At 42.0% G+C, this 16,357-nt stretch overlaps 1 protein-coding gene across 1 annotated transcript in view; it reads right to left on the bottom strand.

Annotated features, from left to right (window-relative positions):
• Nucleotides 1–5,168: 5,168 nt before the first annotated feature.
• Nucleotides 5,169–16,357, bottom strand: part of BATF (basic leucine zipper ATF-like transcription factor) — a 114,550-nt gene continuing 103,361 nt past the window's right edge. Inside the window, exon 3 of the mRNA XM_053688991.1 lies at nucleotides 5,169–6,987. Coding sequence (XP_053544966.1) covers nucleotides 6,811–6,987 — 177 coding nt within the window. The 3' untranslated portion in view covers nucleotides 5,169–6,810. The remainder of the gene's footprint in view (nucleotides 6,988–16,357) is intronic.

A 16,357-nucleotide genomic window follows, 5' to 3' on the forward strand; every position in this document is an offset into this window, starting at 1 on the left:
GCTGCTAGTGCTGTAGAGGCTGTGAGATCTTTAGTAAATCAGGTAGAGAGGCTGCTAGTGCTGTAGAGGCTGTGAGATCTTTAGTGAATCAGGTAGAGAGGCTGCTAGTGCTGTAGAGGCTGTGAGATCTTTAGTAAATCAGGTAGAGAGGCTGCTAGTGCTGTAGAGGCTGTGAGATCTTTAGTAAATCAGGTAGAGAGGCTGCTAGTGCTGTAGAGGCTGTGAGATCTTTAGTAAATCAGGTAGAGAGGCTGCTAGTGCTGTAGAGGCTGTGAGATCTTTAGCAAATCAGGTTGAGAGGCTGCTAGTGCTGTAGAGGCTGTGAGATCTTTAGTAAATCAGGTAGAGAGGCTGCTAGTGCTGTAGAGGCTGTGAGATCTTTAGTAAATCAGGTGGAGAGGCTGCTAGTGCTGTAGAGGCTGTGAGATCTTTAGTAAATCAGGTAGAGAGGCTGCGAGTGCTGTAGAGATCTTTAGTAAATCAGGTGGAGAGGCTGCTAGTGTTGTAGAGGCTGTGAGATCTTTAGCAAATCGGGTAGAGAGGCTGCTAGTGTTGTAGAGGCTGTGAGAGCTTTAGTAAATCAGGTAGAGAGGCTGCTAGTGCTGTAGAGGCTGTGAGATCTTTAGTAAATCAGGTAGAGAGGCTGCTAGTGTTGTAGAGGCTGTGAGATCTTTAGTAAATCAGGTGGAGAGGCTGCTAGTGCTGTAGAGGCTGTGAGATCTTTAGTAAATCAGGTGGAGAGGCTGCTAGTGCTGTAGAGGCTGGGAGTTCTTTAGCAAATCGGGTAGAGAGGCTGCTAGTGCTGTAGAGGCTGTGAGAGCTTTAGTAAATCAGGTAGAGAGGCTGCTAGTGCTGTAGAGGCTGTGAGATCTTTAGTAAATCAGGTAGAGAGGCTGCTAGTGCTGTAAAGGCTGTGAGATCTTTAGTAAATCAGGTAGAGAGGCTGCTAGTGCTGTAGAGGCTGTGAGATCTTTAGTAAATCAGGTAGAGAGGCTGCTAGTGCTGTAGAGGCTGTGAGATCTTTAGTAAATCCGGTGGAGAGGCTGCTAGTGCTGTAGAGGCTGTGAGATCTTTAGTAAATCAGGTGGAGAGGCTGCTAGTGCTGTAGAGGCTGTGAGATCTTTAGTAAATCAGGTAGAGGCTGCTAGTGCTGTAGAGATCTTTAGTAAATCAGGTGGAGAGGCTGCTAGTGTTGTAGAGGCTGTGAGATCTTTAGCAAATCGGGTAGAGAGGCTGCTAGTGCTGTAGAGATCTTTAGTAAATCAGGTGGAGAGGCTGCTAGTGTTGTAGAGGCTGTGAGATCTTTAGCAAATCGGGTAGAGAGGCTGCTAGTGCTGTAGAGGCTGTGAGAGCTTTAGTAAATCAGGTAGAGAGGCTGCTAGTGCTGTAGAGGCTGTGAGATCTTTAGTAAATCAGGTAGAGTGGCTGCTAGTGTTGTAGAGGCTGTGAGATCTTTAGTAAATCAGGTAGAGAGGCTGCTAGTGCTGTAGAGGCTGTGAGATCTTTAGTAAATCAGGTAGAGAGGCTGCTAGTGCTGTAGAGGCTGTGAGATCTTTAGTAAATCAGGTAGAGAGGCTGTGAGATCTTTAGTAAATCAAGTAGAGAGGCTGCTAGTGCTGTAGAGGCTGTGAGATCTTTAGTAAATCAAGTGGAGAGGCTGCTAGTGCTGTAGAGGCTGTGAGATCTTTAGTAAATCAGGTGGAGAGGCTGCTAGTGCTGTGAGATCTTTAGTAAATCAGGTAGAGAGGCTGCTAGTGCTGTAGAGGCTGTGAGAGCTTTAGTAAATCAGGTGGAGAGGCTGCTAGTGCTGTAGAGGCTGTGAGATCTTTAGTAAATCAGGTGGAGAGGCTGCTAGTGCTGTAGAGGCTGTGAGATCTTTAGTAAATCAGGTGGAGAGGCTGCTAGTGCTGTAGAGGCTGGGAGATCTTTAGCAAATCGGGTAGAGAGGCTGCTAGTGTTGTAGAGGCTGTGAGAGCTTTAGTAAATCAGGTAGAGAGGCTGCTAGTGCTGTAGAGGCTGTGAGATCTTTAGCAAATCGGGTAGAGAGGCTGCTAGTGTTGTAGAGGCTGTGAGAGCTTTAGTAAATCAGGTAGAGAGGCTGCTAGTGTTGTAGAGGCTGTGAGATCTTTAGTAAATCAGGTGGAGAGGCTGCTAGTGTTGTAGAGGCTGTGAGATCTTTAGTAAATCAGGTGGAGAGGCTGCTAGTGCTGTAGAGGCTGTGAGATCTTTAGTAAATCAGGTAGAGAGGCTGCTAGTGCTGTAGAGATCTTTAGTAAATCAGGTAGAGAGGCTGCTAGTGTTGTAGAGGCTGTGAGAGCTTTAGTAAATCAGGTGGAGAGGCTGCTAGTGCTGTAGAGGCTGTGAGATCTTTAGTAAATCAGGTAGAGAGGCTGCTAGTGCTGTAGAGGCTGTGAGAGCTTTAGTAAATCAGGTGGAGAGGCTGCTAGTGCTGTAGAGGCTGTGAGAGCTTTAGTAAATCAGGTAGAGAGGCTGCTAGTGCTGTAGAGGCTGTGAGATCTTTAGTAAATCAGGTAGAGAGGCTGCTAGTGCTGTAGAGGCTGTGAGATCTTTAGTAAATCAGGTAGAGAGGCTGCTAGTGCTGTAGAGGCTGTGAGATCTTTAGTAAATCAGGTGGAGAGGCTGCTAGTGCTGTAGAGGCTGTGAGATCTTTAGTAAATCAGGTAGAGAGGCTGCTAGTGCTGTAGAGGCTGTGAGATCTTTAGTAAATCAGGTAGAGAGGCTGCTAGTGCTGTAGAGGCTGTGAGATCTTTAGTGAATCAGGTAGAGAGGCTGCTAGTGCTGTAGAGGCTGTGAGATCTTTAGTAAATCAGGTAGAGAGGCTGCTAGTGCTGTAGAGGCTGTGAGATCTTTAGTAAATCAGGTAGAGAGGCTGCTAGTGCTGTAGAGGCTGTGAGATCTTTAGTAAATCAGGTAGAGAGGCTGCTAGTGCTGTAGAGGCTGTGAGATCTTTAGCAAATCAGGTAGAGAGGCTGCTAGTGCTGTAGAGGCTGTGAGATCTTTAGTAAATCAGGTAGAGAGGCTGCTAGTGCTGTAGAGGCTGTGAGATCTTTAGTAAATCAGGTGGAGAGGCTGCTAGTGCTGTAGAGGCTGTGAGATCTTTAGTAAATCAGGTAGAGAGGCTGCGAGTGCTGTAGAGATCTTTAGTAAATCAGGTGGAGAGGCTGCTAGTGTTGTAGAGGCTGTGAGATCTTTAGCAAATCGGGTAGAGAGGCTGCTAGTGTTGTAGAGGCTGTGAGAGCTTTAGTAAATCAGGTAGAGAGGCTGCTAGTGCTGTAGAGGCTGTGAGATCTTTAGTAAATCAGGTAGAGAGGCTGCTAGTGTTGTAGAGGCTGTGAGATCTTTAGTAAATCAGGTGGAGAGGCTGCTAGTGCTGTAGAGGCTGTGAGATCTTTAGTAAATCAGGTGGAGAGGCTGCTAGTGCTGTAGAGGCTGGGAGTTCTTTAGCAAATCGGTTAGAGAGGCTGCTAGTGCTGTAGAGGCTGTGAGAGCTTTAGTAAATCAGGTAGAGAGGCTGCTAGTGCTGTAGAGGCTGTGAGATCTTTAGTAAATCAGGTAGAGAGGCTGCTAGTGCTGTAGAGGCTGTGAGATCTTTAGTAAATCAGGTAGAGAGGCTGCTAGTGCTGTAGAGGCTGTGAGATCTTTAGTAAATCAGGTAGAGAGGCTGCTAGTGCTGTAGAGGCTGTGAGATCTTTAGTAAATCAGGTAGAGAGGCTGCTAGTGCTGTAGAGGCTGTGAGATCTTTAGTAAATCCGGTGGAGAGGCTGCTAGTGCTGTAGAGGCTGTGAGATCTTTAGTAAATCAGGTGGAGAGGCTGCTAGTGCTGTAGAGGCTGTGAGATCTTTAGTAAATCAGGTAGAGGCTGCTAGTGCTGTAGAGATCTTTAGTAAATCAGGTGGAGAGGCTGCTAGTGTTGTAGAGGCTGTGAGATCTTTAGCAAATCGGGTAGAGAGGCTGCTAGTGCTGTAGAGATCTTTAGTAAATCAGGTGGAGAGGCTGCTAGTGTTGTAGAGGCTGTGAGATCTTTAGCAAATCGGGTAGAGAGGCTGCTAGTGCTGTAGAGGCTGTGAGAGCTTTAGTAAATCAGGTAGAGAGGCTGCTAGTGCTGTAGAGGCTGTGAGATCTTTAGTAAATCAGGTAGAGAGGCTGCTAGTGTTGTAGAGGCTGTGAGATCTTTAGTAAATCAGGTAGAGAGGCTGCTAGTGCTGTAGAGGCTGTGAGATCTTTAGTAAATCAGGTAGAGAGGCTGCTAGTGCTGTAGAGGCTGTGAGATCTTTAGTAAATCAGGTAGAGAGGCTGTGAGATCTTTAGTAAATCAAGTAGAGAGGCTGCTAGTGCTGTAAAGGCTGTGAGATCTTTAGTAAATCAAGTGGAGAGGCTGCTAGTGCTGTAGAGGCTGTGAGATCTTTAGTAAATCAGGTGGAGAGGCTGCTAGTGCTGTGAGATCTTTAGTAAATCAGGTAGAGAGGCTGCTAGTGCTGTAGAGGCTGTGAGAGCTTTAGTAAATCAGGTGGAGAGGCTGCTAGTGCTGTAGAGGCTGTGAGATCTTTAGTAAATCAGGTGGAGAGGCTGCTAGTGCTGTAGAGGCTGTGAGATCTTTAGTAAATCAGGTGGAGAGGCTGCTAGTGCTGTAGAGGCTGGGAGATCTTTAGCAAATCGGGTAGAGAGGCTGCTAGTGTTGTAGAGGCTGTGAGAGCTTTAGTAAATCAGGTAGAGAGGCTGCTAGTGCTGTAGAGGCTGTGAGATCTTTAGTAAATCGGGTAGAGAGGCTGCTAGTGCTGTAGAGGCTGTGAGAGCTTTAGTAAATCAGGTAGAGAGGCTGCTAGTGTTGTAGAGGCTGTGAGATCTTTAGTAAATCAGGTGGAGAGGCTGCTAGTGCTGTAGAGGCTGTGAGAGCTTTAGTAAATCAGGTAGAGAGGCTGCTAGTGTTGTAGAGGCTGTGAGATCTTTAGTAAATCAGGTGGAGAGGCTGCTAGTGCTGTAGAGGCTGTGAGAGCTTTAGTAAATCAGGTGGAAAGGTTGTTGAAGCTAGAGAGGCTGAGGGACTGTTAGTGAATTAGGTGGAGAGGCTGAGGGAGCTTTAGGCTAATGACTGAGCTCTCAGTTGTATTATCCTACTCCTCTGGCAGGCAGGTTAGATAACAGGAGACTGCAGGTAAATATTTATTTAAAACATAAATAAAAACATCAGATATAGGACATTGCATAAGCACACTGGAGTAAAACAGTACAGGTGTATGATGTACAGCTGAAGGACTGTTCCCAGCTAATCTAGGATCAGAGTTAGTTCCGTTGCATTCAGAGGGTTCCGCCTTCCATGATGTGTCCTAAATGATGATCAGCTCCAACGCACGTTCCCCCCACAAGGGCTTTTCCAAAGAGGTCATTTTCAGGTGGATATAGCTTCCTTATAAAGATCCTCAGCTGCTGTGATTGGTTTATTTCTTGTGACGTTGATTAGTCTCCACATCTGATTTTAGTAATAAGGGCAAATATCCCTCTGGATCAAATGTCAGAACACATTTCATTTTTAAATACATTCAAATTGTGCTATAATACAATGTTCATTAATACAAGATTTAACAATATCCTTGTAAGATACATTTCTTGCAACTTATCTAAATAAAACAAAGTACTTCTAAAACAAAAAAACATAACATACAGTTAGCACGTGCCATATTTCCCTCACAGTTACACAAGTACAGTCAGTATGTGCAGTATATCCCCGTAAGTTAGACGCATGTTACAGTTAGCACGTGCCATATTTCCTTCACAGTTACACAAGTACAGTCAGTATGTGCAGTATATCCCCGTAAGTTAGACGCATGTTACAGTTAGCACGTGCCATATTTCCTTCACAGTTACACAAGTACAGTCAGTATATGCAGTATATCCCCGTAAGTAACACGCATGTTAATGTGTAGCATGTTTGTGATCATTACAGGCATGTTACAGTTAGCACGTGCCATATTTCCTTCACAGTTACACAAGTACAGTCAGTATGTGCAGTATATCCCTGTACGTAACACACATGTTACAGTTAGCACGTGCCATATTTCCTTCACAGTTACACAAGTACAGTCAGTATATGCAGTATATCCCTGTAAGTTAGACGCATGTTAATGTGTAGCATGTTTGTGATCATTACACGCATGTTACAGTTAGCACGTGCCATATTTCCCTCACAGTAACACAAGTACAGTCAGTATGTGCAGTATATCCCCGTAAGTTAGACGCATGTTAATGTGTAGCATGTTTGTGATCATTACAGGCATGTTACAGTTAGCACGTGCCATATTTCCCTCACAGTAACACAAGTACAGTCAGTATGTGCAGTATATCCCTGTAAGTAACACACATGTTACAGTTAGCACGTGCCATATTTCCCTCACAGTAACACAAGTACAGTCAGTATGTGCAGTATATCCCTGTAAGTAACACACATGTTACAGTTAGCACGTGCCATATTTCCCTCACAGTAACACAAGTACAGTCAGTATATGCAGTATATCCCTGTAAGTAACACACATGTTACAGTTAGCACGTGCCATATTTCCTTCACAGTTACACAAGTACAGTCAGTATATCCCTGTAAGTAACACGCATGTTAAGGTGTAGCATGTTTGTGACCTTTACACGCATGTTACGGTTAGAAAGTGCCATATTTTTATGCCAGATAAACAAGTTACAATTAGCATGTGCAGAATATCCCTCTCAGTTACACAAGTCTTGTCGCTGGTTTTTAAATGCATGTTACAGTGAGTGTGTGAAATACAGTGTTTTCCTCTTGGTTCAGTCCGGGTATCGTGATGAGCTGACGTGGGGCTGGAAGGAAGCAGGTTTAGGCTCTGCAAGGACACAGGCCGGCATATGGCTGTTCAGTACGCACGTGAGGTATCTGATTTCCTCACGAAGCACACGGATCTCTCTGTGAAGTGCAGTGTTCTTCCCCTCCAGACTCTCACTCTCCTGAAGACAAACAGAACACGTCAGTCACCAAACATAGAAAATAGATTCCTTTCATATGTAGCACCAGAAGCTAAATGTATTAGGTTTACCCTGGTGACAAAATATGTTTCATCTAAAAAATATATATAATTTATGCCAATTAAATGTTGTAGTCAAGGGAGAATGACAGAAAGACCACTTATTGTAGTCATGGGAGAATGACAGAAAGACCACGTATTGTAGTCATGGGAGAATGACAGGAAGACCATGTATTGTAGTCATGGGAGAATGACAGAAAGACCACGTATTGTAGTCATGGGAGAATGACAGAAAGACCACGTATTGTAGTCATGGGAGAATGACAGAAAGACCACGTATTGTAGTCATGGGAGAATGACAGGAAGACCACGTATTGTAGTCACGGGAGAATGACAGAAAGACCACGTATTGTAGTCACGGGAGAATGACAGAAAGACCACGTATTGTAGTCACGGGAGAATGACAGAAAGACCACGTATTGTAGTCACGGGAGAATGACAGGAAGACCACGTATTGTAGTCATGGGAGAATGACAGGAAGACCACGTATTGTAGTCACGGGAGAATGACAGAAAGACCACGTATTGTAGTCACGGGAGAATGACAGAAAGACCACGTATTGTAGTCACGGGAGAATGACAGGAAGACCACGTATTGTAGTCACGGGAGAATGACAGGAAGACCACGTATTGTAGTCACGGGAGAATGACAGGAAGACCACGTATTGTAGTCACGGGAGAATGACAGGAAGACCACGTATTGTAGTCATGGGAGAACGATAGGGAGTCCACATAAGCACCAGAACTGCACACTGATCTATATAGTGACATAAGCACCAGAACTGCACACTGATCTATATAGTGACATAAGCACCAGAACTGCACACAGTACACAAGATGAGACTCACTAGTGATCTATATAGTGACGTAAGCACCAGAACTGCACACAGTACACAAGATGAGACTCACTAGTGATCTATATAGTGACATAAGCACCAGAACTGCACACAGTACACAAGATGAGACTAACTAGTGATCTATATAGTGACATAAGCACCAGAACTGCACACAGTACACAAGATGAGACTCACTAGTGATCTATATAGTGACATAAGCACCAGAACTGCACACAGTACACAAGATGAGACTAACTAGTGATCTATATAGTGACATAAGCACCAGAACTGCACACAGTACACAAGATGAGACTCACTAGTGATCTATATAGTGACATAAGCACCAGAACTGCACACAGTACACAAGATGAGACTAACTAGTGATCTATATAGTGACATAAGCACCAGAACTGCACACAATACAAAAGATGAGACTAACTAGTGATCTATATAGTGACATAAGCACCAGAACTGCACACAATACACAAGATGAGACTAACTAGTGATCTATATAGTGACATAAGCACCAGAACTGCACACAGTACACAAGATGAGACTAATTAGTGATCTATATAGTGACATAAGCACCACAACTGCACACAGTACACAAGATGAGACTAACTAGTGATCTATATAGTGACATAAGCACCAGAACTGCACACAGTACACAAGATGAGACTGATTAGTGATCTATATAGTAACATAAGCACCAGAACTGCACACAGTACACAAGATGGGATTAACTAGTGATCTATATAGTGACATAAGCACCATAACTGCACACAGTACACAAGATGAGACTAACTAGTGATCTATATAGTGACATAAGCACCATAACTGCACACAGTACACAAGATGAGACTAACTAGTGATCTATATAGTGACATAAGCACCAGAACTACACACAGTACACAAGATGAGACTCACTAGTGATCTATATAGTGGCATAAGCACCAGAACTGCACACAGTACAGTACATGAGACTAACTAGTGATCTGTATAGTGACATAAGCACCAGAACTACACACAGTACACAAGATGAGACTCACTAGTGATCTATATAGTGACATAAGCACCAGAACTGCACACAGTACAGTAGATGAGACTAACTAGTGATCTGTATAGTGACATAAGCACCATAACTGCACACAGTACACAAGATGAGACTAACTAGTGATCTATATAGTGACATAAGCACCATAACTGCACACAGTACACAAGATGAGACTAACTAGTGATCTATATAGTGACATAAGCACCAGAACTGCACACAGTACACAAGATGAGACTCACTAGTGATCTATATAGTGACATAAGCACCAGAGCTGCACACAATACACAAGATGAGACTAACTAGTGATCTATATAGTGACATAAGCACCAGAACTACACAAAATACACAGGATGAGACTAACTAGTGATCTATATAGTGACATAAGCACCAGAACTGCACACAGTACACAAGATGAGACTAATTAGTGATCTATATAGTGACATAAGCACCAGAACGGCACACAATACACAAGATGAGACTCACTAGTGATCTATATAGTGACATAAGCACCAGAACTGCACACAGTACACAAGATGAGACTAACTAGTGATCTATATAGTGACGTAAGCACCAGAACTGCACACAATACACAAGATGAGACTCACTAGTGATCTATATAGTGACATAAGCACCAGAACTGCACACAGTACACAAGATGAGACTAACTAGTGATCTGTATAGTGACATAAGCACCAGAACTGCACACAATACACAAGATGAGACTCACTAGTGATCTGTATAGTGACATAAGCACCAGAACTGCACACAGTATGAGACTCACTAGTGATCTATATAGTGACATAAGCACCAGAACTGCACACAGTACACAAGATGAGACTCACTAGTGATCTATATAGTGACATAAGCACCATAACTGCACACAGTACACAAGATGAGACTAATTAGTGATCTATATAGTGACATAAGCACCAGAACGGCACACAATACACAAGATGAGACTCACTAGTGATCTATATAGTGACATAAGCACCAGAACTGCACACAGTACACAAGATGAGACTAACTAGTGATCTATATAGTGACGTAAGCACCAGAACTGCACACAATACACAAGATGAGACTCACTAGTGATCTATATAGTGACATAAGCACCAGAACTGCACACAGTACACAAGATGAGACTAACTAGTGATCTGTATAGTGACATAAGCACCAGAACTGCACACAATACACAAGATGAGACTCACTAGTGATCTGTATAGTGACATAAGCACCAGAACTGCACACAGTATGAGACTCACTAGTGATCTATATAGTGACATAAGCACCAGAACTGCACACAGTACACAAGATGAGACTCACTAGTGATCTATATAGTAACATAAGCACCAGAACTGCACACAGTACACAGTATGAGACTCACTAGTGATCTATATAGTGACATAAGCACCAAAACTGCACACAGTACACAAGATGAGACTCACTAGTGATCTATATAGTGACATAAGCACCAGAACTGCACACAGTACACAAGATGAGACTCATCAGTGATCTATATAGTGACATAAGCACCATAACTGCACACAGTACACAAGATGAGACTCATCAGTGATCTATATAGTGACATAAGCACCATAACTGCACACAGTACACAAGATGAGACTCATCAGTGATCTATATAGTGACATAAGCACCATAACTGCACACAGTACACAAGATGAGACTCATCAGTGATCTATATAGTGACATAAGCACCAGAACTGCACACAGTACACAAGATGGGACTCATTAGTGATCTATATAGTGACATAAGCACCATAACTGCACACAGTACACAAGATGAGACTCATCAGTGATCTATATAGTGACATAAGCACCATAACTGCACACAGTACACAAGATGAGACTCATCAGTGATCTATATAGTGACATAAGCACCAGAACTGCACACAGTACACAAGATGAGACTAACTAGTAATCTATATAGTGACATAAGCACCAGAACTGCACACAGTACACAAGATGAGACTCACTAGTGATCTATATAGTGACATAAGCATCAGAACTGCACACAATACACAAGATGAGACTCATTAGTGATCTATATAGTGACATAAGCACCATAACTGCACACAGTACACAAGATGAGACTCATTAGTGATCTATATAGTGACATAAGCACCATAACTGCACACAGTACACAAGATGAGACTCATCAGTGATCTATATAGTGACATAAGCACCAGAACTGCACACAGTACACAAGATGAGACTCATTAGTGATCTATATAGTGACATAAGCACCATAACTGCACACAGTACACAAGATGAGACTCACTAGTGATCTATATAGTGACATAAGCACCAGAACTGCACACAGTACACAAGATGAGACTAACTAGTGATCTATATAGTTACATAAGCACCAGAGCTGCACACAATACACAAGATGAGACTAACTAGTGATCTATATAGTGACATAAGCACCAGAGCTGCACACAGTACACAAGATGAGACTAACTAGTGATCTATATAGTGACATAAGCATTAGAACTGCACACAGTACACAAGATGAGACTCACTAGTGATCTATATAGTGACATAAGCACCATAACTGCACACAGTACACAAGATGAGACTAATTAGTGATCTATATAGTGACATAAGCACCACAACTGCACACAGTACACAGTATGAGACTCACTAGTGATCTATATAGTGACATAAGCACCAGAACTGCACACAGTACACAAGATGAGACTAACTAGTGATCTATATAGTGACATAAGCACCAGAACTGCACATAATACACAAGATGAGACTAACTAGTGATCTATATAGTGACATAAGCACCAGAACTGCACACAGTACACAAGATGAGACTGATTAGTGATCTATATAGTGACATAAGCACCAGAACTGCACACAGTACACAAGATGAGACTGATTAGTGATCTATATAGTGACATAAGCACCAGAACTGCACACAGTACACAAGATGGGATTAACTAGTGATCTATATAGTGACAAAAGCACCAGAACTACACACAGTACACAAGATGAGACTAACTAGTGATCTATATAGTGACATAAGCACCAGAACTACACACAGTACACAAGATGAGACTCACTAGTGATCTATATAGTGACATAAGCACCAGAACTGCACACAGTACAGTAGATGAGACTAACTAGTGATCTGTATAGTGACATAAGCACCAGAACTGCACACAGTACACAAGATGAGACTAACTAGTGATCTATATAGTGACATAAGCACCAGAACTGCACACAATACACAAGATGAGACTAACTAGTGATCTATATAGTGACATAAGCACCAGAACTGCACACAATACACAAGATGAGACTAACTAGAGATCTATATAGTGACATAAGCACCAGAACTGCACACAATACACAAGATGAGACTCACTAGTGATCTATATAGTGACATTAGCACCAGAACTGCACACAGTACACAAGATGAGACTAACTAGTGATCTATATAGTGACATAAGCATCAGAACTGCACACAGTACACAAGATGAGACTAACTAGTGATCTATTTAGTGACATAAGCATCAGAACTGCACACAATACACAAGATGAGACTCACTAGTGATCTATATAGTGACATAAGCACCATAACTGCACACAGTACACAAGATGAGACTAACCAGTGATCTATATAGTGACATAAGCACCATAACTGCACACAATACACAAGATAAGACTAACTAGTGATCTATATAGTGACATAAGCACCAGAACTGCACACAGTACACAAGATGAGACTAACTAGTGATCTATATAGTGACATAAGCACCAGAATTGCACACAGTACACAAGATGAGACTAACTAGTGATTTATATAGTGACATAAGCACCAGAACTGCACACAGTACACAAGATGAGACTAACTAGTGATCTATATAGTGACATAAGCACCAGAGCTGCACACAATACACAAGATGAGACTAACTAGTGATCTATATAGTGACATAAGCACCAGAGCTGCACACAGTACACAAGATGAGACTAACTAGTGATCTATATAGTGACATAAGCACCAGAACTGCACACAGTACACAAGATGAGACTCACTAGTGATCTATATAGTGACATAAGCACCATAACTGCACACAGTACACAAGATGAGACTAATTAGTGATCTATATAGTGACATAAGCACCAGAACTGCACACTATACACAAGATGAGACTAACTAGTGATCTATATAGTGACATAAGCACCAGAACTGCACACAGTACACAAGATGAGACTAACTAGTGATCTATATAGTGACATAAGCACCATAACTGCACACAGTACACAAGATGAGACTAATTAGTGATCTATATAGTGACATAAGCACCAGAACTGCACACTATACACAAGATGAGACTAACTAGTGATCTATATAGTGACATAAGCATCAGAACTGCACACAGTACACAGTATGAGACTCACTAGTGATCTATATAGTGACATAAGCACCAGAACTGCACACAGTACACAAGATGAGACTAACTAGTGATCTATATAGTGACATAAGCACCAGAACTGCACATAATACACAAGACGAGACTAACTAGTGATCTATATAGTGACATAAGCACCAGATCTGCACACAATACACAAGATGAGACTAACTAGTGATCTATATAGTGAAATAAGCACCAGAACTGCACACAGTACACAAGATGGGATTAACTAGTGATCTATATAGTGACATAAGCACCAGAACTGCACACAATACACAGTATGAGACTAACTAGTGATCTATATAGTGACATAAGCACCAGAACTGCACACAATACACAAGATGAGACTAACTAGTGATCTATATAGTGACATAAGCACCAGAACTACACACAGTACACAAGATGAGACTCACTAGTGATCTATATAGTGACATAAGCACCAGAACTGCACACAGTACAGTAGATGAGACTAACTAGTGATCTGTATAGTGACATAAGCACCAGAACTGCACACAGTACACAAGATGAGACTAACTAGTGATCTATATAGTGAAATAAGCACCAGAACTGCACATAATACACAAGATGAGACTAACTAGTGATCTATATAGTGACATAAGCACCAGAACTGCACACAATACACAAGATGAGACTAACTAGTGATCTATATAGTGACATAAGCACCAGAACTGCACACAGTACACAAGATGAGACTGATTAGTGATCTATATAGTGACATAAGCACCAGAACTGCACACAGTACACAACATGAGACTAACTAGTGATCTATATAGTGACATAAGCACCAGAACTGCACACAATACACAAGATGAGACTAACTAGTGATCTATATAGTGACATAAGCATCAGAACTGCACACAGTACACAGTATGAGACTCATTAGTGATCTATATAGTGACATAAGCACCAGAACTGCACACAATACACAAGATGAGCCTAACTAGTGATCTATATAGTGACATAAGCATCAGAACTGCACACAGTACACAAGATGAGACTCACTAGTGATCTATATAGTGACATAAGCACCAGAACTGCACACAGTACACAAGATGAGACTAACTAGTGATCTATATAGTGACGTAAGCACCAGAACTGCACACAATACACAAGATGAGACTCACTAGTGATCTATATAGTGACATAAGCACCAGAACTGCACACAGTACAGTAGATGAGACTAACTAGTGATCTGTATAGTGACATAAGCACCAGAACTGCACACAATACACAAGATGAGACTCACTAGTGATCTGTATAGTGACATAAGCACCAGAACTGCACACAGTATGAGACTCACTAGTGATCTATATAGTGACATAAGCACCAGAACTGCACACAGTACACAAGATGAGACTCACTAGTGATCTATATAGTAACATAAGCACCAGAACTGCACACAGTACACAGTATGAGACTCACTAGTGATCTATATAGTGACATAAGCACCAGAACTGCACACAGTACACAAGATGAGACTCACTAGTGATCTATATAGTGACATAAGCACCAGAACTGCACACAGTACACAAGATGAGACTCATCAGTGATCTATATAGTGACATAAGCACCATAACTGCACACAGTACACAAGATGAGACTCATCAGTGATCTATATAGTGACATAAGCACCAGAACTGCACACAGTACACAAGATGAGACTCACTAGTGATCTATATATTGACATAAGCACCAGAACTGCACACAGTACACAAGATGAGACTAACTAGTGATCTATATAGTGACATAAGCACCAGAGCTGCACACAATACACAAAATGAGACTAACTAGTGATCTATATAGTGACATAAGCACCAGAACTGCACACAGTACACAAGATGAGACTCACTAGTGATCTATATAGTGACATAAGCACCAGAGCGGCACACAATACACAAGATGAGACTCACTAGTGATCTATATAGTGACATAAGCACCAGAACTGCACACAGTACACAAGATGAGACTCACTAGTGATCTATATAGTGACATAAGCACCAGAACTGCACACAGTACACAAGATGAGACTAACTAGTGATCTATATAGTGACATAAGAACTAGAACTGCACACAGTACACAAGATGAGACTAACTGGTGATCTATATAGTGACATAAGCACCAGAACTGCACACAGTACACAAGATGAGACTCACTAGTGATCTATATAGTGACATAAGCACTAGAACTGCACACAGTACACAAGATGAGACTAACTGGTGATCTATATAGTGACATAAGCACCAGAACTGCACACAGTACACAAGATGAGACTCACTAGTGATCTATATAGTGACATAAGCACCAGAACTGCACACAGTACACAAGATGAGACTAACTGGTGATCTATAAAGTGACATAAGCACCAGAGCTGCACACTATACACAGTATGAGACTCACTAGTGATCTATATAGTGACATAAGCACCAGAACTGCACACAGTACACAAGATGACTCACTAGTGATCTATATAGTGACATAAGCACCAGAACTGCACACAATACACAAAATGAGACTCATTAGTGATCTATATAATGACATAAGCACCAGAACTGCACACTATACACAAGATGAGACTAACTAGTGATCTATATAGTGACATAAGCACCAGAACTGCACACAATACACAAAATGAGACTAACTAGTGATCTATATAGTGACATAAGCACCAGAACTGCACACAATACACAAGATGAGACTAACTAGTGATCTATATAGTGACATAAGCTCCAGAACTGCACACAGTACACAAGATGAGACTCACTAGTGATCTATATAGTGACATAAGCACCAGAACTGCACACAATACACAAGATGAGACTCACTAGTGATCTATATAGTGACATAAGCACCAGAACTGCACACAGTACACAAGATGAGACTCACTAGTGATCTATATAGTGACATAAGCACCAGAACTGCACACAGTACACAAGA

The sequence above is a fragment of the Bombina bombina genome, chromosome 1 (genome assembly GCF_027579735.1).
Source record: "Bombina bombina isolate aBomBom1 chromosome 1, aBomBom1.pri, whole genome shotgun sequence".
Taxonomy (NCBI): domain Eukaryota; kingdom Metazoa; phylum Chordata; class Amphibia; order Anura; family Bombinatoridae; genus Bombina; species Bombina bombina.